The sequence below is a fragment of the Panulirus ornatus genome, chromosome 1 (assembly GCF_036320965.1).
Source record: "Panulirus ornatus isolate Po-2019 chromosome 1, ASM3632096v1, whole genome shotgun sequence".
NCBI classification, from domain to species: Eukaryota; Metazoa; Arthropoda; class Malacostraca; order Decapoda; family Palinuridae; genus Panulirus; species Panulirus ornatus.
In genome coordinates, this window is record NC_092224.1 from 92849688 (window position 1) to 92873302 (window position 23615).

General features: G+C 41.8%; 1 protein-coding gene across 7 annotated transcripts in view; it reads right to left on the reverse strand.

Annotated features, from left to right (window-relative positions):
- The window catches only part of Dora (zinc finger SWIM domain-containing dorado), a 302025-nt gene that overhangs the window by 263850 nt on the left and 14560 nt on the right, over positions 1 to 23615 (reverse strand). For all 7 annotated transcript variants that reach the window (XM_071666088.1, XM_071666070.1, XM_071666078.1 and 4 more), the window contains exon 3: positions 14474 to 14722. In XM_071666088.1, the coding sequence (XP_071522189.1) occupies positions 14474 to 14722 (249 nt within the window). The remainder of the gene's footprint in view (positions 1 to 14473; positions 14723 to 23615) is intronic.

The window sequence follows — 23615 nt, forward strand, 5'->3', positions numbered from 1 at the left end:
TTCAGTGATCTTTATTAATCTTGTCAAAGATTAATTAGACATAAAAAATGATGTTCTCCTAAAGAAGTCTTCCAAAAAGTAATCATTCTATAGGTATTTCAAACCGAGCATGTTATATCTATATTTAGGCATTTCATGTATCTCAGTGACTCTTCTCCCAACAGCAAGGTTACAAAGGGGAATGTTCTCATGAGCTGATGTTGAGGAGCTTAATTGCCCCATCTCCCCCCCCAAAAAAAATCCTCTGATTCAATTCAAGGTGCAATGGAAAGGCAGCAGATCTTAGAAAAGAACAAACATATATAAGTATCCCATTTTAAGTCACAAAAATTTCATTCCAAAGCTAAAGATCAATTGTTCCAGAAGAGGACCCTAGTTGGAGACAACAGTATTACTAGCACTGTTTTTACCATGAAAAGGGATTGTATAGAATTCAAAACAGAGAGTTTCTGAAATTTCAGAGGAATCTGAATCTCACAAAAGCAACCAAAATTTCCAGACCAAAAGGTAGTGTTTTTGAGTAAAAATGCAAACATTATGAAAATCATTTATTACACATTCTCCAGATTTCAGAATGTTAATGAATTTGTGAAAATCCATACCTGTCTATCCATCTATATTTCTCCACTTATCCCTGTCCTTGCATGCCTCCCTCACATTAACTATTCCATGCATCCTTCTACCATTTCTCTCCCACCAGTACTCTTCCACTCCAATTCCCCATGTTGCACATGGTCTTCCTCTCACTCCAACTACTTAAATTATACTATCACACAGTCTCCTTATAAACCCTCTGTCTTGTATTCTTCCCACTTGCCCTAACCACTTCAAAGTATTACATTTCACCCACTATCACTCCACAATTCATTCCCTCTGCACTCCTAGCAAATTAAGTATGGAACTGAAGAAAGGATTAAGGGGCAGCCAAAACATGGACATGAAATAAGTAAGGGAGGTTAAGAATCCAGGCTGTGGAAATGAGCTATTTGTGAGGAACATGTGGTATGACTAGATGGAATAAAGAAAGAAATGAACTGTTGTTGAATGTGTTTGATGATAGAGTGGCAGATATAGGGTGTTTTGGTCGAGGTGGTGTGCAAAGTGAGAGGGTTAGGGAAAATGATTTGGTAAACAGAGAAGAGGTAGTGAAAGCTTTGCGGAAGATGAAAGCCGGCAAGGCAGCAGGTTTGTATGGTATTGCAGTGGAATTTATTAAAAAAGGGGGTGACTGTATTGTTGACTGGTTGGTAAGGTTATTTAACGTATGTATGACTCATGGTGAGGTGCCTGAGGATTGGCGGAATGCGTGCATAGTGCCATTGTACAAAGGCAAAGGGGATAAGAGTGAGTGCTCAAATTACAGAGGTATAAGTTTGTTGAGTATTCCTGGTAAATTATATGGGAGGGTATTGATTGAGAGGGTGAAGGCATGTACAGAGCATCAGATTGGGGAAGAGCAGTGTGGTTTCAGAAGTGGTAGAGGATGTGTGGATCAGGTGTTTGCTTTGAAGAATGTATGTGAGAAATACTTAGAAAAGCAAATGGATTTGTATGTAGCATTTATGGATCTGGAGAAGGCATATGATAGAGTTGATAGAGATGCTCTGTGGAAGGTATTAAGAATATATGGTGTGGGAGGAAAGTTGTTAGAAGCAGTGAAAAGTTTTTATCGAGGATGTAAGGCATGTGTACGTGTAGGAAGAGAGGAAAGTGATTGCTTCTCAGTGAATGTAGGTTTGCGGCAGGGGTGTGTGATGTCTCCATGGTTGTTTAATTTGTTTATGGATGGGGTTGTTAGGGAGGTAAATGCAAGAGTTTTGGAAAGAGGGGCAAGTATGAAGTCTGTTGGGGATGAGAGAGCTTGGGAAGTGAGTCAGTTGTTGTTCGCTGATGATACAGCGCTGGTGGCTGATTCATGTGAGAAACTGCAGAAGCTGGTGACTGAGTTTGGTAAAGTGTGTGGAAGAAGAAAGTTAAGAGTAAATGTGAATAAGAGCAAGGTTATTAGGTACAGTAGGGTTGAGGGTCAAGTCGATTGGGAGGTGAGTTTGAATGGAGAAAAACTGGAGGAAGTGAAGTGTTTTAGATATCTGGGAGTGGATCTGGCAGCGGATGGAACCATGGAAGCGGAAGTGGATCATAGGGTGGGGGAGGGGGCGAAAATTCTGGGGGCCTTGAAGAATGTGTGGAAGTCAAGAACATTATCTCGGAAAGCAAAAATGGGTATGTTTGAAGGAATAGTGGTTCCAACAATGTTGTATGGTTGCGAGGCGTGGGCTATGGATAGAGTTGTGCGCAGGAGGATGGATGTGCTGGAAATGAGATGTTTGAGGACAATGTGTGGTGTGAGGTGGTTTGATCGAGTGAGTAACGTAAGGGTAAGAGAGATGTGTGGAAATAAAAAGAGCGTGGTTGAGAGAGCAGAAGAGGGTGTTTTGAAGTGGTTTGGGCACATGGAGAGAATGAGTGAGGAAAGATTGACCAAGAGGATATATGTGTCGGAGGTGGAGGGAACGAGGAGAAGAGGGAGACCAAATTGGAGGTGGAAAGATGGAGTGAAAAAGATTTTGTGTGATCGGGGCCTGAACATGCAGGAGGGTGAAAGGAGGGCAAGGAATAGAGTGAATTGGAGCGATGTGGTATACCAGGGTTGACGTGCTGTCAGTGGATTGAATCAAGGCATGTGAAGCGTCTGGGGTAAACCATGGAAAGCTGTGTAGGTATGTATATTTGCGTGTGTGGATGTATGTATATACATGTGTATGGGGGGGGGGGGGGGGTTGGGCCATTTCTTTCGTCTGTTTCCTTGCGCTACCTCGCAAACGCGGGAGACAGCGACAAAGTATAAAAAAAAAAAAAAAAAAAAAAATGACATATCTGGTATGGCAGGGTATGCAAAGGGAATGAACTGTGGAGTGGAAGAGTGGGTGAAATGTAATACTTTGATGTGGTGGTGGCATGTGGAAAGAATGCAAGATAGGGACTTTACAAGGAAAGTGTATGAGAGTATGATTAAAGGGGTTGGTGTGAGAGGAAGACCACCTGCAACATGGGGGAACAGATTGGAAGAGTAATGGAGGGAGAGAAATGATGGTAAAATGCATGGAATGGTGTATGGAGGGAAGTCATGTAAGGACAGCAATAAGTGGAGACTTCTGGTGTGGCCACCCCCTTGATGGGAGTTCTCAGAAGGAATGGGCATTAGAAATACAGATAGATAGATAGATAGACATGCTGTCAATGGACTAAACTAAGGCATAAGAAGCATCTGAAGGAAACTATGGAATAATAAGAAGGGCCTGCTCATGGAAAGGGGGTTGTGGTTTCGGTGTATTACACATGACAGCTAGAGAATGGATGAGAGTGAATGAGGCACTTCCTTCAGTTCCAGGGAGTACCTTGCTAATGCAAGAAACAGTGAACAAGAATGAAAGAAAAAAGAAAAAATGCATTCCTGAAAAGTGTTACTCTAAGTGTAAATAGATATGCCAAATTTACCAGAGACAATGGTAGAAAATAGGAATATGTTCTTGGGAAATATTTCTGGACACATTCTCATCTATGTTGTTCTGAGTATTTCTTAATTTTGAGGGAATGGTGGTTCTGGCAATACAGTGTGGTTGCAAGGCATGAGCTGTAGATAGAGTTGTACAGAGGGGGGTGGATGTGATGGAGATGGGGTGTTTGAGAACAACATGTAGTGTGAGGTGGTTAGATAAAGTAAGTGATGAAGGGGTGAGAAAGTAAAAAGAGTGTGACTGAAAGAGAGGAAGAGGGTGTTTTAAAATGGTTGGACACATGGAGAGAATGAGTGAGGAAAGATCTGAGGGAACAAGAAGTGGGAGACCAAATTGGAGATGGAAGGATGGAGTGAAAAAGATTTTGAGTGATTGGGGCCTGAACATACGGGGTGTGTGTGTGTGTGTGTGTGTGTGTGTGTGTGTGTGTGTGTGTGTGTGTGTGTATGTGTATGTGTGTGTGTGTGTGTGTGAAAGGCATGCAAGGAACAGAGTGAATTGGAATGATGTGGTAGACTGGGGTCGACGTGCGGTCAATGGAGTAAACAAGGGCATGTGAAGCGTCTGGGATAAACAATGGTGGGGCCTGGATGTGGAAAGGGAGCTGTGGTTTCAGTGCATTACACAAGAGCGCTAGAGAGACTGTGTGTGAACGAATGTGGCCTTTTTCGTCTTTTCCTGGCGCTACTTCGCTGGGGGGATATGCTATTTCATGCATGGTGGAGTGGCTACGGGAATGGATGAAGGCAGCAAGTATGAATATGTACATGTGTATATATGTATATGTCTGTGTATTCCTTTGAGTCCACGGGGAAAATGAAAAACAATAAGTTCCCAAGTACACTTTCATGTAATAATCACATCATCAGGGGAGACACAAGAGAGAAATATAAGTCAGTTGATATACAATGAGACATAGCTAGGACGCCATATGGACAATCGCATGTTTACCATATGGCGTCCTAGTTACGACTCTTCGTTGTATATCAACTGACTGATATACTTCTTTCTTGTGTCTCCCCTGATGTGATTATTACACGAAAGTGCACTTGGGAACTTATCATGTTTCATTTTCCCCGTGGACTCACAGGAATATACTTGACCACATGCAAAACTGTGATCCTTTCCAACATGTCTGAGTATGTATATGTATGTATATGCTGAAATGTAAATGTATGTATATGTGCATGTTTGGGCATTTATGTATGTACATGTGTATGTGGGTGGGTTAGGCCATTCCTTGTCTGTTTCCTTGCACTACCTTGCTGACGAGGGAGACGGAGATTAAGTATAATAAAAACGGAAGAGAATATTTGATTCTCGTGTGTTTCCTGCTTTTCTCTCGAGTGTAACAAATTGTTATGTGACTCAGAACGAGGGAAATAGTGAGATGCGTCACCAGGGACATAACTTAACTATTAGTTATGCCACGGCGAGTGTTTCTGTGTATTACCTTGAAGTTTACGTGTGTATTATGTTAACCCTTCCTCCCCTGATGCTAAGTAACGCCGTTAATTACAAGGCGTTTCTCAAAACCACGACTGTAACACCTAATCTACATATTTTTCCCCCGAGTGAAATTCAAGAGGGCGGTGGCGCAAGCACCAGCGACAGCGGGCGAAACAGCGAATGACAATGTGGTTGCGGTGGCGCAAGCCATCAAGGTACACGTCCGAGCCAAGCGACAGGAGACGGAGGAGAACCCAGATCTGTGCGTTGCACAGTTGAGGCATTTGGGTCCGGCATTCTTCCTCCAGTCTGGCTGCGCCATATGCAGATCTCTTTAGAAACCCCAGCGATGATCTAGCTCATCATATGGAATGTCCGGGAAGCAGTGGGATTTTAATGTGACCGGATTCTGCGCTCCACACAGTAGCAGGGGAGTGATACACCCCTTCGCAGCAAGGAGGTCCCTGTCAGAACTCTACTTTTCCGTCTGTCAAGGTGCACGGAACCGCTTCGGGTGAACATACTTGGATGTGGTGGTACAAGTAGTTGCATGGACTGTGATCCTCGCTTTGGTTACAAGAATATTCTTCCGCCCACCAGTGATGCTACTACTTTTGTAAATCAAGAACCATTGCAACACAAACCTCGCCAGGTGGTAGAGTGACCCGCAGTGTATCGAGACAGACTTCCCCAGAACTTTTTTAAAGGGGAAGTAAATGTTTATAGTTTGTGTTAATGGAGTGATAGTTTTCATACATGGAGCTCTAACAAGAAAATAGTGAAACTGAAAAAAAGAATGTAGCTTAGACATTGAAGCTTATTCTTTCATTGAAATGTGAACAAAGGGAGCATTTTTCAAAGTGATAGAGATGGAAAGCAAAAAGGCGTTTTTCATGAATGTATTGGAAAAGTTGAGGTCCAGATAAACTTTTGGTCTGTCAAGGCTTTATTATGGCGGATGACCAACTACCTACCCTCATGTATCCAAGATATGGTTGTACTTTGTGTAATGAAGAAAATTGAGAAACATCATAAGCCAATATTCCAGTTTCATGATAAGAGAAGTGGACCAGGCTGTATGATACAGTGGTTAAGTTGATGAAAACTACTATTGACGTTTGTGTAAATAAATTATACATTTTCCCTTTTCCATAGCCAGAGGTTGAACCATTATGTGACATTCATTTTTCATTTCATTTCAAGCTAGAAGTTTCAGTTTTCTAAATTATTTCTTACATTTTTCATATTATATATATTTTTTTATTTTGCTTTGTCGCTGTCTCCCGCGTTTGCGAGGTAGCGCAAGGAAACAGACGAAAGAAATGGCCCAACCCACCCCCATACACAATGTATATACGTACACATCCACACACACAAATATACATACCTATACATCTCAATGTACACATATATATACACACACAGACACATACATATATACCCATGCACACAATTCACACTGTCTGCCTTTATTCATTCCCGTCGCCACCTCGCCACACATGGAATACCATCCCTCTCCCCCCTCATGTGTGCGAGGTAGCACTAGGAAAAGACAACAAAGGCCCCGTTCGTTCACACTCAGTCTCTAGCTGTCATGCAATAATGCCCGAAAACACAGCTCCCTTTCCACATCCAGGCCCCACACAACTTTCCATGGTTTACCCCAGACGCTTCACATGCCCTGATTCAATCCACTGACAGCACGTCAACCCTGGTATACCACATTGATCCAATTCACTCTATTCCTTGCCCGCCTTTCACCCTCCTGCATGTTCAGGCCCCGATCACACAAAATCTTTTTCACTCCATCTTTCCACCTCCAATTTGGTCTCCCTCTTCTCCTTGCTCCCTCCACCTCCGACACATATATCCTCTTGGTCAATCTTTCCTCACTCATTCTCTCCATGTGCCCAAACCACTTCAAAACACCCTCTTCTGCTCTCTCAACCACGCTCTTTTTATTTCCACACATCTCTCTTACCCTTACGTTACTCACTCGATCAAACCACCTCACACCACACATTGTCCTCAAACATCTCATTTCCAGCACATCCATCCTCCTGCGCACAACTCTATCCATAGCCTACGCCTCGCAACCATACAACATTGTTGGAACCACTAATCCTTCAAACATACCCATTTTTGCTTTCCGAGATAATGTTCTCGATTTCCACACATTCTTCAAGGCCCCCAGAATTTTCGCCCCCTCCCCCACCCTATGATCCACTTCCGCTTCCATGGTTCCATCCGCTGCCAGATCCACTCCCAGATATCTAAAACACTTCACTTCCTCCAGTTTTTCTCCATTCAAACTCACCTCCCAATTGACTTGACCCTCAACCCTACTGTACCTAATAACCTTGCTCTTATTCACATTTACTCTTAACTTTCTTCTTCCACACACTTTACCAAACTCAGTCACCAGCTTCTGCAGTTTCTCACATGAATCAGCCACCAGTGCTGTATCATCAGCGAACAACAACTGACTCACTTCCCAAGCTCTCTCATCCCCAACAGACTTCATACTTGCCCCTCTTTCCAAAACTCTTGCATTTACCTCCCTAACAACCCCATCCATAAACAAATTAAACAACCATGGAGACATCACACACCCCAGCCGCAAACCTACATTCACTGAGAACCAATCACTTTCCTCTCTTCCTACACGTACACATGCCTTACATCCTCGATAAAAACTTTTCACTGCTTCTAACAACTTTCCTCCCACACCATATATTCTTAATACCTTCCACAGAGCATCTCTATCAACTCTATCATATGCCTTCTCCAGATCCATAAATGCTACATACAAATCCATTTGCTTTTCTAAGTATTTCTCACATATATATATATATATTTTTTTTTTTTTTTTTATACTTTGTCGCTGTCTCCCGCGTTTGCGAGGTAGCGCAAGGAAACAGACGAAAGAAATAACCCAACCCCCCCCCATACACATGTATATACATACGTCCACACACGCAAATATACATACCTACACAGCTTTCCATGGTTTACCCCAGACGCTTCACATGCCTTGATTCAATCCACTGACAGCACGTCAACCCCGGTATACCACATCGCTCCAATTCACTCTATTCCTTGCCCTCCTTTCACCCTCCTGCATGTTCAGGCCCCGATCACACAAAATCTTTTTCACTCCATCTTTCCACCTCCAATTTGGTCTCCCTCTTCTCCTTGCTCCCTCCACCTCCGACACATATATCCTCTTGGTCAATCTTTCCTCACTCATTCTCTCCATGTGCCCAAACCACTTCAAAAAACCCTCTTCGGCTCTCTCAACCACGCTCTTTTTATTTCAACACATCTCTCTTACCCTTACGTTACTCACTCGATCAAACCACCTCACACCACACATTGTCCTCAAACATCTCATTTCCAGCACATCCATCCTCCTGCGCACAACTCTATCCATAGCCCGTGCCTCACAACCATACAACATTGTTGGAACCACTATTCCTTCAAACATACCCATTTTTGCTTTCCGAGATAATGTTCTCAACTTCCACACATTCTTCAAGGCCCCCAAAATTTTCGCCCCCTCCCCCACCCTATGATCCACTTCCGCTTCCATGGTTCCATCCGCTGCCAGATCCACTCCCAGATATCTAAAACACACAAATATATGGTGTGGGAGGCAAGTTGTTAGAAGCAGTGAAAAGTTTTTATCGAGGATGTAAGGCATGTGTACGTGTAGGAAGAGAGCAAAGTGATTGGTTCTCAGTGAATGTAGGTTTGCGGCTGGGGTGTGTGATGTCTCCATGGTTGTTTAATTTGTTTATGGATGGGGTTGTTAGGGAGGTGAATGCAAGAGTTTTGGAAAGAGGGGCAAGTATGAAGTCTGTTGGGGATGAGAGAGCTTGGGAAGTAAGTCAGTTGTTGTTCGCTGATGATACAGCGCTGGTGGCTGATTCATGTGAGAAACTGCAGAAGCTGGTGACTGAGTTTGGTAAAGTGTGTGAAAGAAGAAAGTTAAGAGTAAATGTGAATAAGAGCAAGGTTATTAGGTACAGTAGGGTTGAGGGTCAAGTCAATTGGGAGGTGAGTTTGAATGGAGAAAAACTGGAGGAAGTGAAGTGTTTTAGATATCTGGGAGTGGATCTGGCAGCGGATGGAACCATGGAAGCGGAAGTGGATCATAGGGTGGGGGAGGGGGCGAAAATTCTGGGAGCCTTGAAGAATGTGTGGAAGTCGAGAACATTATCTCGGAAAGCAAAAATGGGTATGTTTGAAGGAATAGTGGTTCCAACAATGTTGTATGGTTGCATGGCGTGGGCTATGGATAGAGTTGTGCGCAGGAGGATGGATGTGCTGGAAATGAGATGTTTGAGGACAATGTGTGGTGTGAGGTGGTTTGATCGAGTAAGTAACGTAAGGGTAAGAGAGATGTGTGGAAATAAAAAGAGCATGGTTGAGAGAGCAGAAGAGGGTGTTTTGAAATGGTTTGGTCACATGGAGAGAATGAGTGAGGAAAGATTGACCAAGAGGATATATGTGTCGGAGGTGGAGGGAACGAGGAGAAGAGGGAGACCAAATTGGATGTGGAAAGATGGAGTGAAAAAGATTTTGTGTGATCGGGGCCTGAACATGCAGGAGGGTGAAAGGAGGGCAAGGAATAGAGTGAATTGGAGCGATGTGGTATACCGGGGTTGACGTGCTGTCAGTGGATTGAATCAAGGCATGTGAAGTGTCTGGGGTAAACTATGGAAAGCTGTGTAGGTATGTATATTTGCGTGTGTGGACGTATGTATATACATGTGTATGGGGGTGGGTTGGGCCATTTCTTTCGTCTGTTTCCTTGCGCTACCTCGCAAACGCGGGAGACAGCGGAAAAAAAAAAAAAATATATATATATATATATATATATATATATATATATATATATATATATATATATATATATATATATATATATATATATTATCCCTGGGGATAGGGGTGAAAGAATACTTCCCACGCATTCCTCACGTGTCGTAGAAGGCGACTAGAGGGGACGGGAGTGGGGGGCCAGAAATCCTCCCCTCCTTGTATTTTAACTTTCTAAAAATGGGAAACAGGAGTCACGCGGGAAGTGCTCATCCTCCTCGTAGACTCAGATTGGGGTGTCTAAATGTGTGTGGATGTAACCAAGATGTGAAAAAAGGAGAGATAGGTAGTATGTTTGAGGAAAGGAACCTGGATGTTTTGGCTCTGAGTGAAACGAAGCTCAAGGGTAAAGGGGAAGAGTGGTTTGGGAATGTCTTGGGAGTAAAGTCAGCGGTTAGTGAGAGGACAAGAGCAAGGGAAGGAGTAGCAGTACTCCTGAAACAGGAGTTGTGGGAGTATGTGATAGAATGTAAGAAAGTAAATTCTCGATTAATATGAGTAAAACTGAAAGTTGATGGAGAGAGATGGGTGATATTGGTGCATATGCACCTGGGCATGAGAAGAAAGATCATGAGAGGCAAGTGTTTTGGGAGCAGCTGAATGAGTGTGTTAGTGGTTTTGATGCACGCGACCGGGTTATAGTGATGGGTGATTTGAATGCAAAGGTGAGTAATGTGGCAGTTGAGGGAATAATTGGTATACATGGGGTGTTCAGTGTTGTAAATGGAAATGGTGAAGAGCTTGTAGATTTATGTGCTGAAAAAGGACTGGTGATTGGGAATACCTGGTTTAAAAAGCGAGATATACATAAGTATACGTATGGAAGTAGGAGAGATGGCCAGAGAGCGTCATTGGATTACGTGTTAATTGACAGGCGCACGAAAGAGAGACTTTTGGATGTTAATGTGCTGAGAGGTGCAACTGGAGGGATGTCTGATCATTATCTTGCAGAGGTTAAGGTGAAGATTTGTATGGGTTTTCAGAAAAGAAGAATGAATGTTGGGGTGAAGAGGGTGGTGAGAGTAAGTGAGCTTGGGAAGGAGACTTGTGTGAGGAAGTACCAGGAGAGACTGAGTACAGAATGGAAAAAAGGTGAGAACAATGGAAGTAAGGGGAGTGGGGGAGGAATGGGATGTATTTAAGGAATCAGTGATGGATTGCGCAAAAGATACTTGTGGCATGAGAAGCGTGGGAGGTGGGTTGATTAGAAAGGGTAGTGAGTGGTGGGATGAAGAAGTAAGATTATTAGTGAAAGAGAAGAGAGAGGCATTTGGACGATTTTTGCAGGGAAAAAATGCAATTGAGTGGGAGATGTATAAAAGAAAGAGACAGGAGGTCAAGAGAAAGGTGCAAGAGGTGAAAAAGAGGGCAAATGAGAGTTGGGGTGAGAGAGTATCAGTAAATTTTAGGGAGAATAAAAAGATGTTCTGGAAGGAGGTAAATAAAGTGCGTAAGACAAGGGAGCAAATGGGAACTTCAGTGAAGGGCGCTAATGGGGAGGTGATAACAAGTAGTGGTGATGTGAGAAGGAGATGGAGTGAGTATTTTGAAGGTTTGTTGAATGTGTTTGATGATAGAGTGGCAGATATAGGGTGTTTTGGTCGAGGTGGTGTGCAAAGTGAGAGGGTTAGGGAAAATGATTTGGTAAACAGAGAAGAGGTAGTAAAAGCTTTGCAGAAGATGAAAGCCGGCAAGGCAGCAGGTTTGGATGGTATTGCAGAGGAATCTATTAAAAAAGGGGGTGACTGTATTGTTGACTGGTTGGTAAGGTTATTTAATGTATGTATGACTCATGGTGAGGTGCCTGTGGATTGGCGGAATGCATGCATAGTGCCATTGTACAAAGGCAAAGGGGATAAGAGTGAGTGCTCAAATTACAGAGGTATAAGTTTGTTGAGTATTCCTGGTAAATTATATGGGAGGGTATTGATTGAGAGAGTGAAGGCATATACAGAGCATCAGATTGGGGAAGAGCGGTGTGGTTTCAGAAGTGGTAGAGGATGTATGGATCAGGTGTTTGCTTTGAAGAATGCATGTGAGAAATACTTAGAAAAGCAAATGGATTTGTATGTAGCATTATGGATCTGGAGAAGGCATATGATAGAGTTGATAGAGATGCTTTGTGGAAGGTATTAAGAATATATGGTGTGGGAGGCAAGTTGTTAGAAGCAGTGAAAAGTTTTCGTCGAGGATGTAAGGCATGTGTACGTGTAGGAAGAGAGGAAAGTGATTGGTTCTCAGTGAATGTAGGTTTGCGGCAGGGGTGTGTGATGACTCCATGGTTGTTTAATTTGTTTATGGATGGGGTTGTTAGGGAGGTGAATGCAAGAGTTTTGGAAAGAGGGGCAAGTATGAAGTCTGTTGTGGATGAGACAGCTTGGGAAGTGAGTCAGTTGTTGTTCGCTGATGATACAGCGCTGGTGGCTGATTCATGTGAGAAACTGCAGAAGCTGGTGACTGAGTTTGGTAAAGTGTGTGAAAGAAGAAAGTTAAGAGTAAATGCGAATAAGAGCAAGGTTATTAGGTACAGTAGGGTTGAGGGTCAAGTCAATTGGGAGGTAAGTTCGAATGGAGAAAAACTGGAGGAAGTAAAGTGTTTTAGATATCTGGGAGTGGATCTGGCAGTGGATGGAACCATGGGAGCGGAAGTGAATCACAGGGTGGGGGAGGGGGAGAAAATCCTGGGAGCCTTGAAGAATATTTGGAAGTTGAGAAAATTATCTCAGAAAGCAAAAATGGGTATGTTTGAAGGAATAGTGGTTCCAACAATGTTGTATGGTTGCGAGGCGAGGGCTATGGATAGAGTTGTGCGCAGGAAGGTGGATGTGCTGGAAATGAGATGTTTGAGGACAATGTGTGGTGTGAGGTGGTTTGATCGAGTAAGTAATGTAAGGGTAAGAGAGATGTGTGGAAATAAAAAGAGCGTGGTTGAGAGAGCAGAAGAGGGTGTTTTGAAACGGTTTGGGCACATGGAGAGAATGAGTGAGGAAAGATTGACCAAGAGGATACATGTGTCGGAGGTGGAGGGAATGAGGAGAAGAGGGAGACCAAATTGGAGGTGGAAAGATGGAGTGAAAAAGATTTTGAGTGATCGGGGCCTGAACATGCAGGAGGGTGAAAGGCGGGCAAGGAATAGAGTGAATTGGATCGATGTGGTATACCGGGGTTGACGTGCTGTCAGTGGATTGAATCAGGGCATGTGAAGCGTCTGGGGTAAACCATGGAAAGTTGTGTGGGGCCTGGATGTGGAAAGGGAGCTGTGGTTTTGGGCATTATTGCATGACAGCTAGAGACTGAGTGTGAACGAATGGGGCCTTTGTTGTCTTTTCCTAGCGCTACCTTGCACACATGAGGGGGGAGGGGGATGGTATTCCATGTGTGGCGAGGTGGCGATGGGAATGAATAAAGGCAGACAGTGTGAATTGTGTGCATGGGTATATATGTATGTCTGTGTGTGTATATATATGTGTACATTGAGATGTATAGGTATGTATATTTGCGTGTGTGGACGTGTATGTATATACATGTGTATGGGGGTGGGTTGGGCCATTTCTTTTGTCTGTTTCCTTGCGCTACCTCGCAAACGCGGGAGACAGCGACAAAGGAAAATAAATAAATACATAAATACATATTGCTGAAAATTATGAACTCTGGGTTGTAGTAATATTCATTAATTTGATAAACCCCAGGACCCTTCAGTTTCAAAGCTATGCTACAATCAGTAGTAGGAGAATGAGCTCCTATGAAGTGACATTCCATTCATAATAATAAAGCCTTGCCAAAGGTGGCTTCTTAATCATGAAGCAACCACATGCAAGCAGAGTTTGGTAAAGCTTTCTACTAACAGTGTTACAAATAAACACGTTAACAGTGACGAATTTTTTGAACAAAGAAGTGTTAACTTTATTCTAAACAGAGATTAGTATCACAATAAAGGATGCATTCTTATGAATTGTAAAACTTGGCTCAGCTTAAGTGTAACAAATGGCATAAGAACCGGTTTTTTTTTATCAACATAATAGTACTCACTATGAAATGATGTATGCTGATAAGCCACTACTTTATGAACAGTACAGAATTTTAGTAAAAAAAAAAAAAAAAAAAAAAAAAAAAAAACTGTAGGTTACTGAATCTTCATCTGAATCTGTACATTCTGGCTTAGCAATATCAAACTCTACACTGCAAATGAAGTCACATTTGGCAAGGCTGTATTGTCATCAACTGATAAAAGAAGTACAGTCTTGTCATAAAACTTCTTGCTTCAAAGGAGTCCACCTGTTCCTATGAGTTGTAACACAGCCTTGGGTTGCAGAAGGCCCTGGAAAAAAGGACCCTGGGGTAACACCAGGACCCTTTGAAATGAAAGGGGTTCTAAGATTAATAATCATAAATAAAAGTTAACATACAATCTAACCTTAAGCTTTTTTGGATGCATGTGCAAAGTAAACAAGAACTAAAATTGTCGGAAAAATAGAATATAGTGCGCAGTAAATACACACATTTGTACAGCTATACAGTACTGTAAACCATTTCCAGATTTTTTTGTGAGGCATACAAAAGGCTAGAGAAAAACTATGAAAATATAATTTGTTTTAAAATTAGGAATCTCAAAGAGAACTCACCAATTTGCAAGGGATCATGAACACATTTGTGTTTGTAGTGGTTTTCCCCACGAACAAATTCATCGGCGTTCCCATTAGCCAGGCAGCTGTAGAGCCGAATGTCTTCTTCATTTTCAGGAAAACTCCAAAATGCAATGAGAAGCTGTAACTGTTCTGGGACAGGTGGCATCATCTGTTCCACCACCTCAAAGGGGATGTGTGCCGCCACTGTGCGTGCACACATCTCTGTGAGTGAATGTACTCTGCCATCTGTAAATCAGAAAGAATCAAAATAATAATATGACTGTGACAAAAAAGTTTGAAAACCATAAGTCTCAGAAATATTTCTTTCTGCCTAAATTGTATACGTTACCTTCCAAACATAAAGGAGAATGCCCACTTTCTTTGTTAAACACTTCCCCAGTATATAAGCTAAAAAGTTTCACAACATTTGAAACATATCTGAAAGGACCCAGCCAGCAGGTTCCACAATCATACTCGAAACAGAAGCCAACTAAATGGATGAAAAAGATGTCTGAAAAAATCAACAAATGCTTTTATGCATTGGCCAGGAGGCATTAGAAGGTAGAAAAAAAATGAAAATAAAAAAAAGTAAGGGGATTAAAATCACTGAAAAGGGAAATTATTATGAGAAGCTGTGGTGAGCACTGTTATTAAGTACTGAACTACAGAATCAATGTGATGAAAGGAAAATTCATACAAGGAATCTTCTGCTTTGAAACCTAAAGCATAAGACTTGGAACCTGAATAATATTACAGTACTGTCTTGTTAATCACTTCCTCAAAGACCAGGTTTTCTATTATCTATGCTTCACAAGTATAATTCCCATTATTCTAAATATTTTACCACCACTAAATATCTGAGAATTCATTTGAATTGATCAAAACTTAAAACAGATTTCATATTCTTAAGAATACAAAACCAATCACTTACAAAGGAGGAAACTCTTAAAAACTGTACAATAATATCTCTACCCTTAGCAACATTGGGGCAGATCAATGGCTAAATTACATCCATCCCTCAATAAATGAATGGGTTATATTCCCGTAAAACCACTCAAATAAAAATGTTGTAAATCAGTATCCACTTCTCTAATGACTTCCATTGTAAAATGGGAAATAAATTTCTGTGGGTGAGAAAATCTTAAAATGTAATGTCACCAGATACCTATCAAGAAACAAGTTTTACAAAACAAGAAGCAAAACACATAAGAAATATAAAAAAATTAGCATACATAACATATACTAATGTAAAAAATTACAAAATATAGCATTCTACTAATACTGACAGGATTTCATAATCATATCACATTAACACATCCAGTTTTGTGGCAAGACAATATTTTCTCTGTCTTTTTATGTCACTGACACAACTACTAGATGCTGGACACTTCTTATTCATCTTTGGAGGGATATAATCCATTCTTTTTAATAAATATTTGAAAGAAATCGCCGGGATTGTTGAACATGCAATCTTTTTCTTAAAAAACAAGGCAGTGGATTATTTCTCTTTCTATGTGCTAAATTTCATTAACAGAACCTTTATGAACTGAGAGTGAGTGTACAGACTTTGCTGGAGCTTGGTACTGATACTCACAAATGGCCCTAAACGAAGATCAAATAAATTACAACTTTACCCTTGGAGTTTTGTTTTCCTATTCTATAAGCCAATACAAGCTCTGAACATTACAAGTGTAGCTTGGAGTTTTGTTTTCCTATTCTATAAGCTAATACGAGCTCTGAACATTACAAGTGTAGATATCTGCAGTACAAACATTTTTTTTTCTGATCCAAAAATGTATAATGTAGACTTAAGTATAGGTATGTGATCTGGTTCAGTTAAGAGTGAGGGTGAGTAAATATGATTATCTTGCTGTCATTAATGAGGTATAGTCTTGCTAATGCTTGAAGGATCACTGCAACAGCTCATGCTTGGGAGCATCAGGCCCACTGCATCTTTGTCATGAAACCCAGTTTTCCTTCTTCTTAAGAGACAAACACTGGTTCAGTTCATCCATAGGAAAGGAGATTGCTCTAACCCGTCTGACTATTGTCCATTCATTCTCTCTTCTGCTGTCTCCAAGATATATGACACTCAAATTTTAATTCCTTAAACACTTTGAAATGCATTCCTGTAAATATCAGTAAAATGCTATATTTTGTAATTTCTTACATTAGTATATGTTATATATGCTAATTTTCTTATATTTCTTATGTGTTTTGCTTCTTGTTTTGTAAAACTTGTTTCTTGATAGGTATCTGGTTGTTTAATTTGTTTATGGATGGGGTTGTTAGGGAGGTGAATGCAAGAGTCCTGGAAAGAGGGGCAAGTATGAAGTCTGTTGGGGATGAGAGAGCCTGGGAAGTGAGTCAGTTGTTGTTCGCTGATGATACAGCGCTGGTGGCTGATTCATGTGAGAAACTGCAGAAGCTGGTGACTGAGTTTGGTAAAGTGTGTGGAAGAAGAAAGTTAAGAGTAAATGTGAATAAGAGCAAGGTTATTAGGTACAGTAGGGTTGAGGGTCAAGTCAATTGGGAGGTAAGTTTGAATGGAGAAAAACTGGAGGAAGTGAAGTGTTTTAGATATCTGGGAGTGGATCTGTCAGCGGATGGAACCATGGAAGCGGAAGTGGATCATAGGGTGGGGGCGGGGGCGAAAATTTTGGGAGCCTTGAAAAATGTGTGGAAGTCGAGAACATTATCTCGGAAAGCAAAAATGGGTATGTTTGAAGGAATAGTGGTTCCAACAATGTTGTATGGTTGCGAGGCGTGGGCTATGGATAGAGTTGTGCGCAGGAGGATGGATGTGCTGGAAATGAGATGTTTGAGGACAATGTGTGGTGTGAGGTGGTTTGATCGAGTAAGTAACGTAAGGGTAAGAGAGATGTGTGGAAATAAAAAGAGCGTGGTTGAGAGAGCAGAAGAGGGTGTTTTGAAATGGTTTGGGCACATGGAGAGAATGAGTGAGGAAAGATTGACCAAGAGGATATATGTGTCGGAGGTGGAGGGAACGAGGAGAAGAGGGAGACCAAATTGGAGGTGGAAAGATGGAGTGAAAAAGATTTTGTGTGATCGGGGCCTGAACATGCAGGAGGGTGTAAGGAGGGCAAGGAATAGAGTGAATTGGAGCGATGTGGTATACAGGGGTTGACGTGCTGTCAGTGGAGTGAATCAAGGCATGTGAGGCGTCTGGGGTGGACCATGGAAAGCTGTGTAGGTATGTATACACGTGTGTGGACATGTGTATGTACATGTGTATGGGGGGGGGGGGTTGGGCCATTTCTTTCGTCTGTTTCCTTGCGCTACCTCGCAGACGCGGGAGACAGCGACAAAGTATAAAAAAAAAAAAAAAAAAAAAAAAAAAAAAAAAAATCTGGTGACATTACATTTCTAAGATTTTCTCACCTACAGAAATTTTTTCCCAATTTTACAATGGAAGTCATTAGAGAAGTGGATACTGATTTACATTTTTATCTGAGAGTGGTTTTACGGGAATATAACCCATTCATTTATTGAGGGATGGTGCTCGAGCTTGAGAGAGTGTGTTAAAGTATGAAGGTGAGGGTAAATAAGTATAAAAGCAAAGTTATTAGGTCTAGCAAGGTTGAGGACAGTTCTTTCATATCACTAATATGGATTCTCCACTTAAAGGTCAGATGGTGTTCTTTCCAAAGTGACCCACTCTCTTAGCGCCTTTGGCAAATCCTGTCATGGCCCTTGACACATCTAAAGTATTTGACAGGAATGTGGCATAAGTCTCTGCTTGCTAAACTTCTTTCGTTTGGCTCTTCTTCTCTCTGTTCTATAATATAGTTTTCTTTCCCTTATTAGCTTTCTTTCCAGTCATTCCATTATGACAGTTACTAATGGAGCAAAATCTCCCACTTACCTCATTGACTGGGTTTTGTCATATTGCCTAACCTATATCTAGTTTCCATATATGAGCTCTCTTCAACTTCTAACTCTAATCACTCTGGTTTAAGATGATTCAGCTAAACATACTTCAACTCACTTTCTTTATTCTCCTCACTCTGAGAAATTAATCAACTAATTAATCAACAAAAGAAAGGCTTACAGATTACCCAAGTGGCAAAAATCGGGGCTTTAAAATTTACATAAGATTACAAGGAGAGTTTAAAATTTACATAAGATTACAAGGAGAGTTTAAGTAGAAATCCTGAACCAATAAGAAAAGTTCTATACAGACAAGTTTTCACAAAAAACTAAAAGAACTTTCAATAAAATGGGAGTAAGAAAACATAAGGATACTACAGGCCCATTATCATATAATAATGGCACATCAACTTGCTATAGCAAGTGTTTTAGGCTGAACGTTCAGCAGATGTAGATGGCCTGGTAATAAATGGAAAGTAGCTTATATTTAGGGACTATTTCTTAGAATGTAACAAAGACACCGTGGGAGTGGTGAAGACAAAACACATGCAAAATTAACTAGTGTGTCCAGAAAGGTACACGAGCAAAAGGGGATAGAGAAAGAGATGGGAGGAGTGACCCTCTTGATACGGGATTTCGTTGAATTCTGGGAAATATCGGTAAATGGTGATACCTTGTGAAGTCTTTATGGGTCTTCACCCCCACAACTTGTGCTGGGTCCAGGCTGCTGGAGTAGGTTGTTGGTCAACCAGGCTGTTCGAAGCTGCAGCCCTCAGGCCCACATAGCCCCCACAGCCTGGCTGGTCTAGTGCCCTTTGTTGGTACCTGGCAAATGCAATTTTACACTTCTGTACCATGCACCCCACAGCTTTTCTGATGGTAGATGGCAAAGTATTGAACAGTTTTGGGTCCTGAATGTTGACAGTGTTCTCTCTTTTTGTGCCTATCACACCTTGGGATTTCAGAGGTAGTATATTCCACAAAGCCTTCTTTGCCTGCTGTGCCAGTATAATGTTATTTCTGAATGTAAGTTTGGAACCACAGCGTCTTGGATTCCAAGGTACAGAAGATGGTACAGCTTTCCTATCTGCACTCTAGGAAGTATAGCCTTTAAAGATTAGTCATTTCCAGTAATCTAGTTATTTCATCATATTAATACAGGCTATAAAAGATCTCTGGACATTTTCTAAATCCATGATATCACTTGCCTTGTAGAGTGATGTTGAAACAAAACAACATACAATTCATGAAAGAATTAGCACTTTGAATAATATCATCACTGGTTTTTCTTCCCTAGTCTTTAAGGTCTGCAAGATCCATCCTGCCATCCCTCTGCATGAACCAACCGTTGTTTCACTGTGACCACTGAAGGTTAGGTCATTAGACATTATCATTCCATGGTATCACACATTCAACTGATTTATGATTGTGTTTGTGTCTGTCAGGTATTCAGTGTTGTTTCTGATTTCTTCATTTCCCCCATACTGAGGGAGCTGAAACTTATCTCCATTGAAAAGCATGCTTTCCTCAGTTGGTCAGTTAAAGACAGTTTATGTCTCTTTGATGTAACATTAGCTTTCCAGCATCTTCAATTGATGTAACATTAGCAAAGGATGATATGAAACTGTGGCTTCTGTTCAAGTCAATTTCAGATATAAGAATAAAGAACAGAAGTGCAAGTACGGATCCTTCAGTGGATATGGCATGATTCCCATCTACATGTTGTGATCTTACTTTATATATATTCTATCATATCTAATCGCTATTTCCCACATCAGCAAGGTAGTGCTAGGAAACAGATGAAGAATGGCCTATCCACTCATACACACACACACATTTTTTTTATTATACACTGTCACTGTCTCCCACGTTAGCGCAAGGAAACAGCTAAAAGAATGGCCCAACCCACCCACAACCACATGTATAAACATACACGTCACACACACACACATATCCATACCTAAACATATAAATATACATACACAGACATACACATATATACACGTGTACATAATTCATACCTGCTACCTTTATTCATTCCCATTGCCACCCCACCACACATGAAATGACAACAACCTCCCCTGCACATGTGTGAGGTAGTGCTAGGAAAAGACAACAAAGGCCACATTCGTTCACACTCATTCTCTATCTGTCATGTATAATGCATCGAAACCACACCTCCCTTTCCACTTCCAGGCCCCACAAAACTTTCCATTGTATACCCCAGATGCTTCACATGCCCTGGTTCAATCCACTGACAGCACATCGACCCTGGTATACCAAATTGTTCCAATTCACTCTATTCCTTGCACACCTTTCACCCTCCTGCATGTTCAGGCCCCAATCACTCAAAATCTTTTTCACTCCATCCTTCCACCTCCAATTTGGTCTCCCACTTCTCCTCGTTCCCTCCACCTCTGACACATAAATCCTCTTTATCAATCTTTCCTCACTCATTTTCTCCATGTGACCAAACCATTTCAAAACACCCTCTTCTGCTCTCTCAACCACACTCATTTTATTACCACACATCTCTCTTACCCTTTCATAACTTACTTGATTAAACCACCTCACACCACATATTGCTCTCAAACATCTCATTTCCAGCACATCCACCCTCCTCCACACAACTCTATCTATAGCCCACACCTCGCAACCATACAACATTGTTGGAACCCCTATTCCTTCAAACATAACCAATTTTGCTTTCCAAAATAATGTTCTCACCTTCCACACATTTTTCAACACTCCCAGAACTTTCACTCCCTCCTCCACTCTGTGACTCACTTCTGCTTCCATGGTTCCATCCACTGCCAAATCCAATCCCAGATATCTATAACACTTCACTTCCTCCAGTTTTTCTCCATTCAAACTTACCTCCCAACTGACTTGTCCCTCAACCCTACTGTACCAAATGTACCAAAAGTCTTCGAAGGTCTTCACACTCTACAGCCCAGAAGAGTCTTGGCCCCTCGATGTTAAAGGTGTACTCTCTTTCTGTGTATGTCACACCTTTGGATTTCAGAGGTAATCGTGCCAGAACGACTATACTTCCAAAAGTAAGTTAAGAGCCATAACTTCTAGGATTTTCTAGGTACTGATGATAATATACCTCTCCCATGCTCCGATGATAGCCTCAGAGATTTCAGCCATTCCCAGTGACTTAGATCCTTTACTATTTCCAACAACTTGGTCAACTAACGACCACATCAAATAGCTTGAGCCTAGCCTGAGCTATGGGGGTGAAGACCTCTGAAGACATCATCTGGTATGACTAGGCTGAGACATGCATTAGATACAGCAAGCTGGAGGAATGTGGTAGAAATGGGGCAGCATGCTGTCAATGAACTGAATTAATGCATAAGAAGTGGTTAGGAGAAACTTGAGAAAGGTCTGTGGGGCATGGCTGTGGATAGGGGGCTCTGGTTTCAGTGTAAATGAGGCCATTCCTTGTCTGTTCCTTATGTTACCTAGCTGTGCATGAAATGGCAAAGAAAAAAAATCTGAGACAGTCACGACTGGGGCATGTTCACCCCCTCCCAAGTCAGTCACTATAAATTTTTTTTTTTCTTGCTTTGTCGCTGTCTCCCGCGTTTGCGAGGTAGCGCAAGGAAACAGACGAAAGAAATGGCCCAACCCACCCCCATACACATGTATATACATACGTCCACACACACAAATATACATACCTACACAGCTTTCCATGGTTTACCCCAGACGCTTCACATGCCCTGATTCAATCCACTGACAGCACGTCAACCCCGGTATACCACATCGATTCAATTCACTCTATTCCTTGCCCTCCTTTCACCCTCCTGCATGTTCAGGCCCCGATCACACAAAATCTTTTTCACTAAATCTTTCCACCTCCAATTTGGTCTCCCACTTCTCCTCGTTCCCTCCATCTCCGACACATATATCCTCTTGGTCAATCTTTCCTCACTCATTCTCTCCATGTGCCCCAAACCATTTCAAAACACCCTCTTCTGCTCTCTCAACCACGCTCTTTTTATTTCCACACATCTCTCTTACCCTACGTTACTTACTCGATCAAACCACCTCACACCACACATTGTCCTCAAACATCTCATTTCCAGCACATCCATCCTCCTGCGCACAACTCTATCCGTAGCCCACGCCTCGCAACCATACAACATTGTTGGAACCACTATTCCTTCAAACATACCCATTTTTGCTTTCCGAGATAATGTTCTCGACTTCCACACATTCTTCAAGGCTCCCAGGATTTTCGCCCCCTCCCCCACCCTATGATCCACTTCCACTTCCATGGTTCCATCCACTGCCAGATCCACTCCCAGATATCTAAAACACTTTACTTCCTCCAGTTTTTCTCCATTCAAACTTACCTCCCAATTGACTTGACTCTCAACCCTACTGTACCTAATAACCTTGCTCTTATTCACATTTACTCTTAACTTTCTTCTTTCACACACTTTACCAAACTCAGTCACCAGCTTCTGCAGTTTCTCACATGAATCAGCCACCAGCGCTGTATCATCAGCGAACAACTAACTCACTTCCCAAGCTCTCTCATCCCCAACAGACTTCATACTTGCCCCTCTTTCCAAAACTCTTGCATTCACCTCCCTAACAACCCCATCCATAAACAAATTAAACAACCATGGAGACATCACACACCCCTGCCGCAAACGTACACTCACTGAGAACCAATCACTTTCCTCTCTTCCTACACGTACACATGCCTTACATCCTCGATAAAAACTTTTCACTGCTTCTAACAACTTGCCTCCCACACCATATATTCTTAATACCTTCCACAGAGCATCTCTATCAACTCTATCATATGCCTTCTCCAGATCCATAAATGCTACATACAAATCCATTTGCTTTTCTAAGTATTTCTCAAATACATTCTTCAAAGCAAACACCTGATCCACACATCCTCTACCACTTCTGAAACCACACTGCTCTTCCCCAATCTGATGCTCTGTACATGCCTTCACCCTCTCAATCAATACCCTCCCATATAATTTACCAGGAATACTCAACAAACTTATACCTCTGTAATTTGAGCACTCACTCTTATCCCCTTTGCCTTTGTACAATGGCACTATGCACGCATTCCGCCAATCCTCAGGCACCTCACCATGAGTCATACATACATTAAATAACCTTACCAACCAGTCAATAATACAGTCACCCCCTTTTTTAATAGATTCCACTGCAATACCATCCAAACCTGCTGCCTTGCCGACTTTCATCTTCC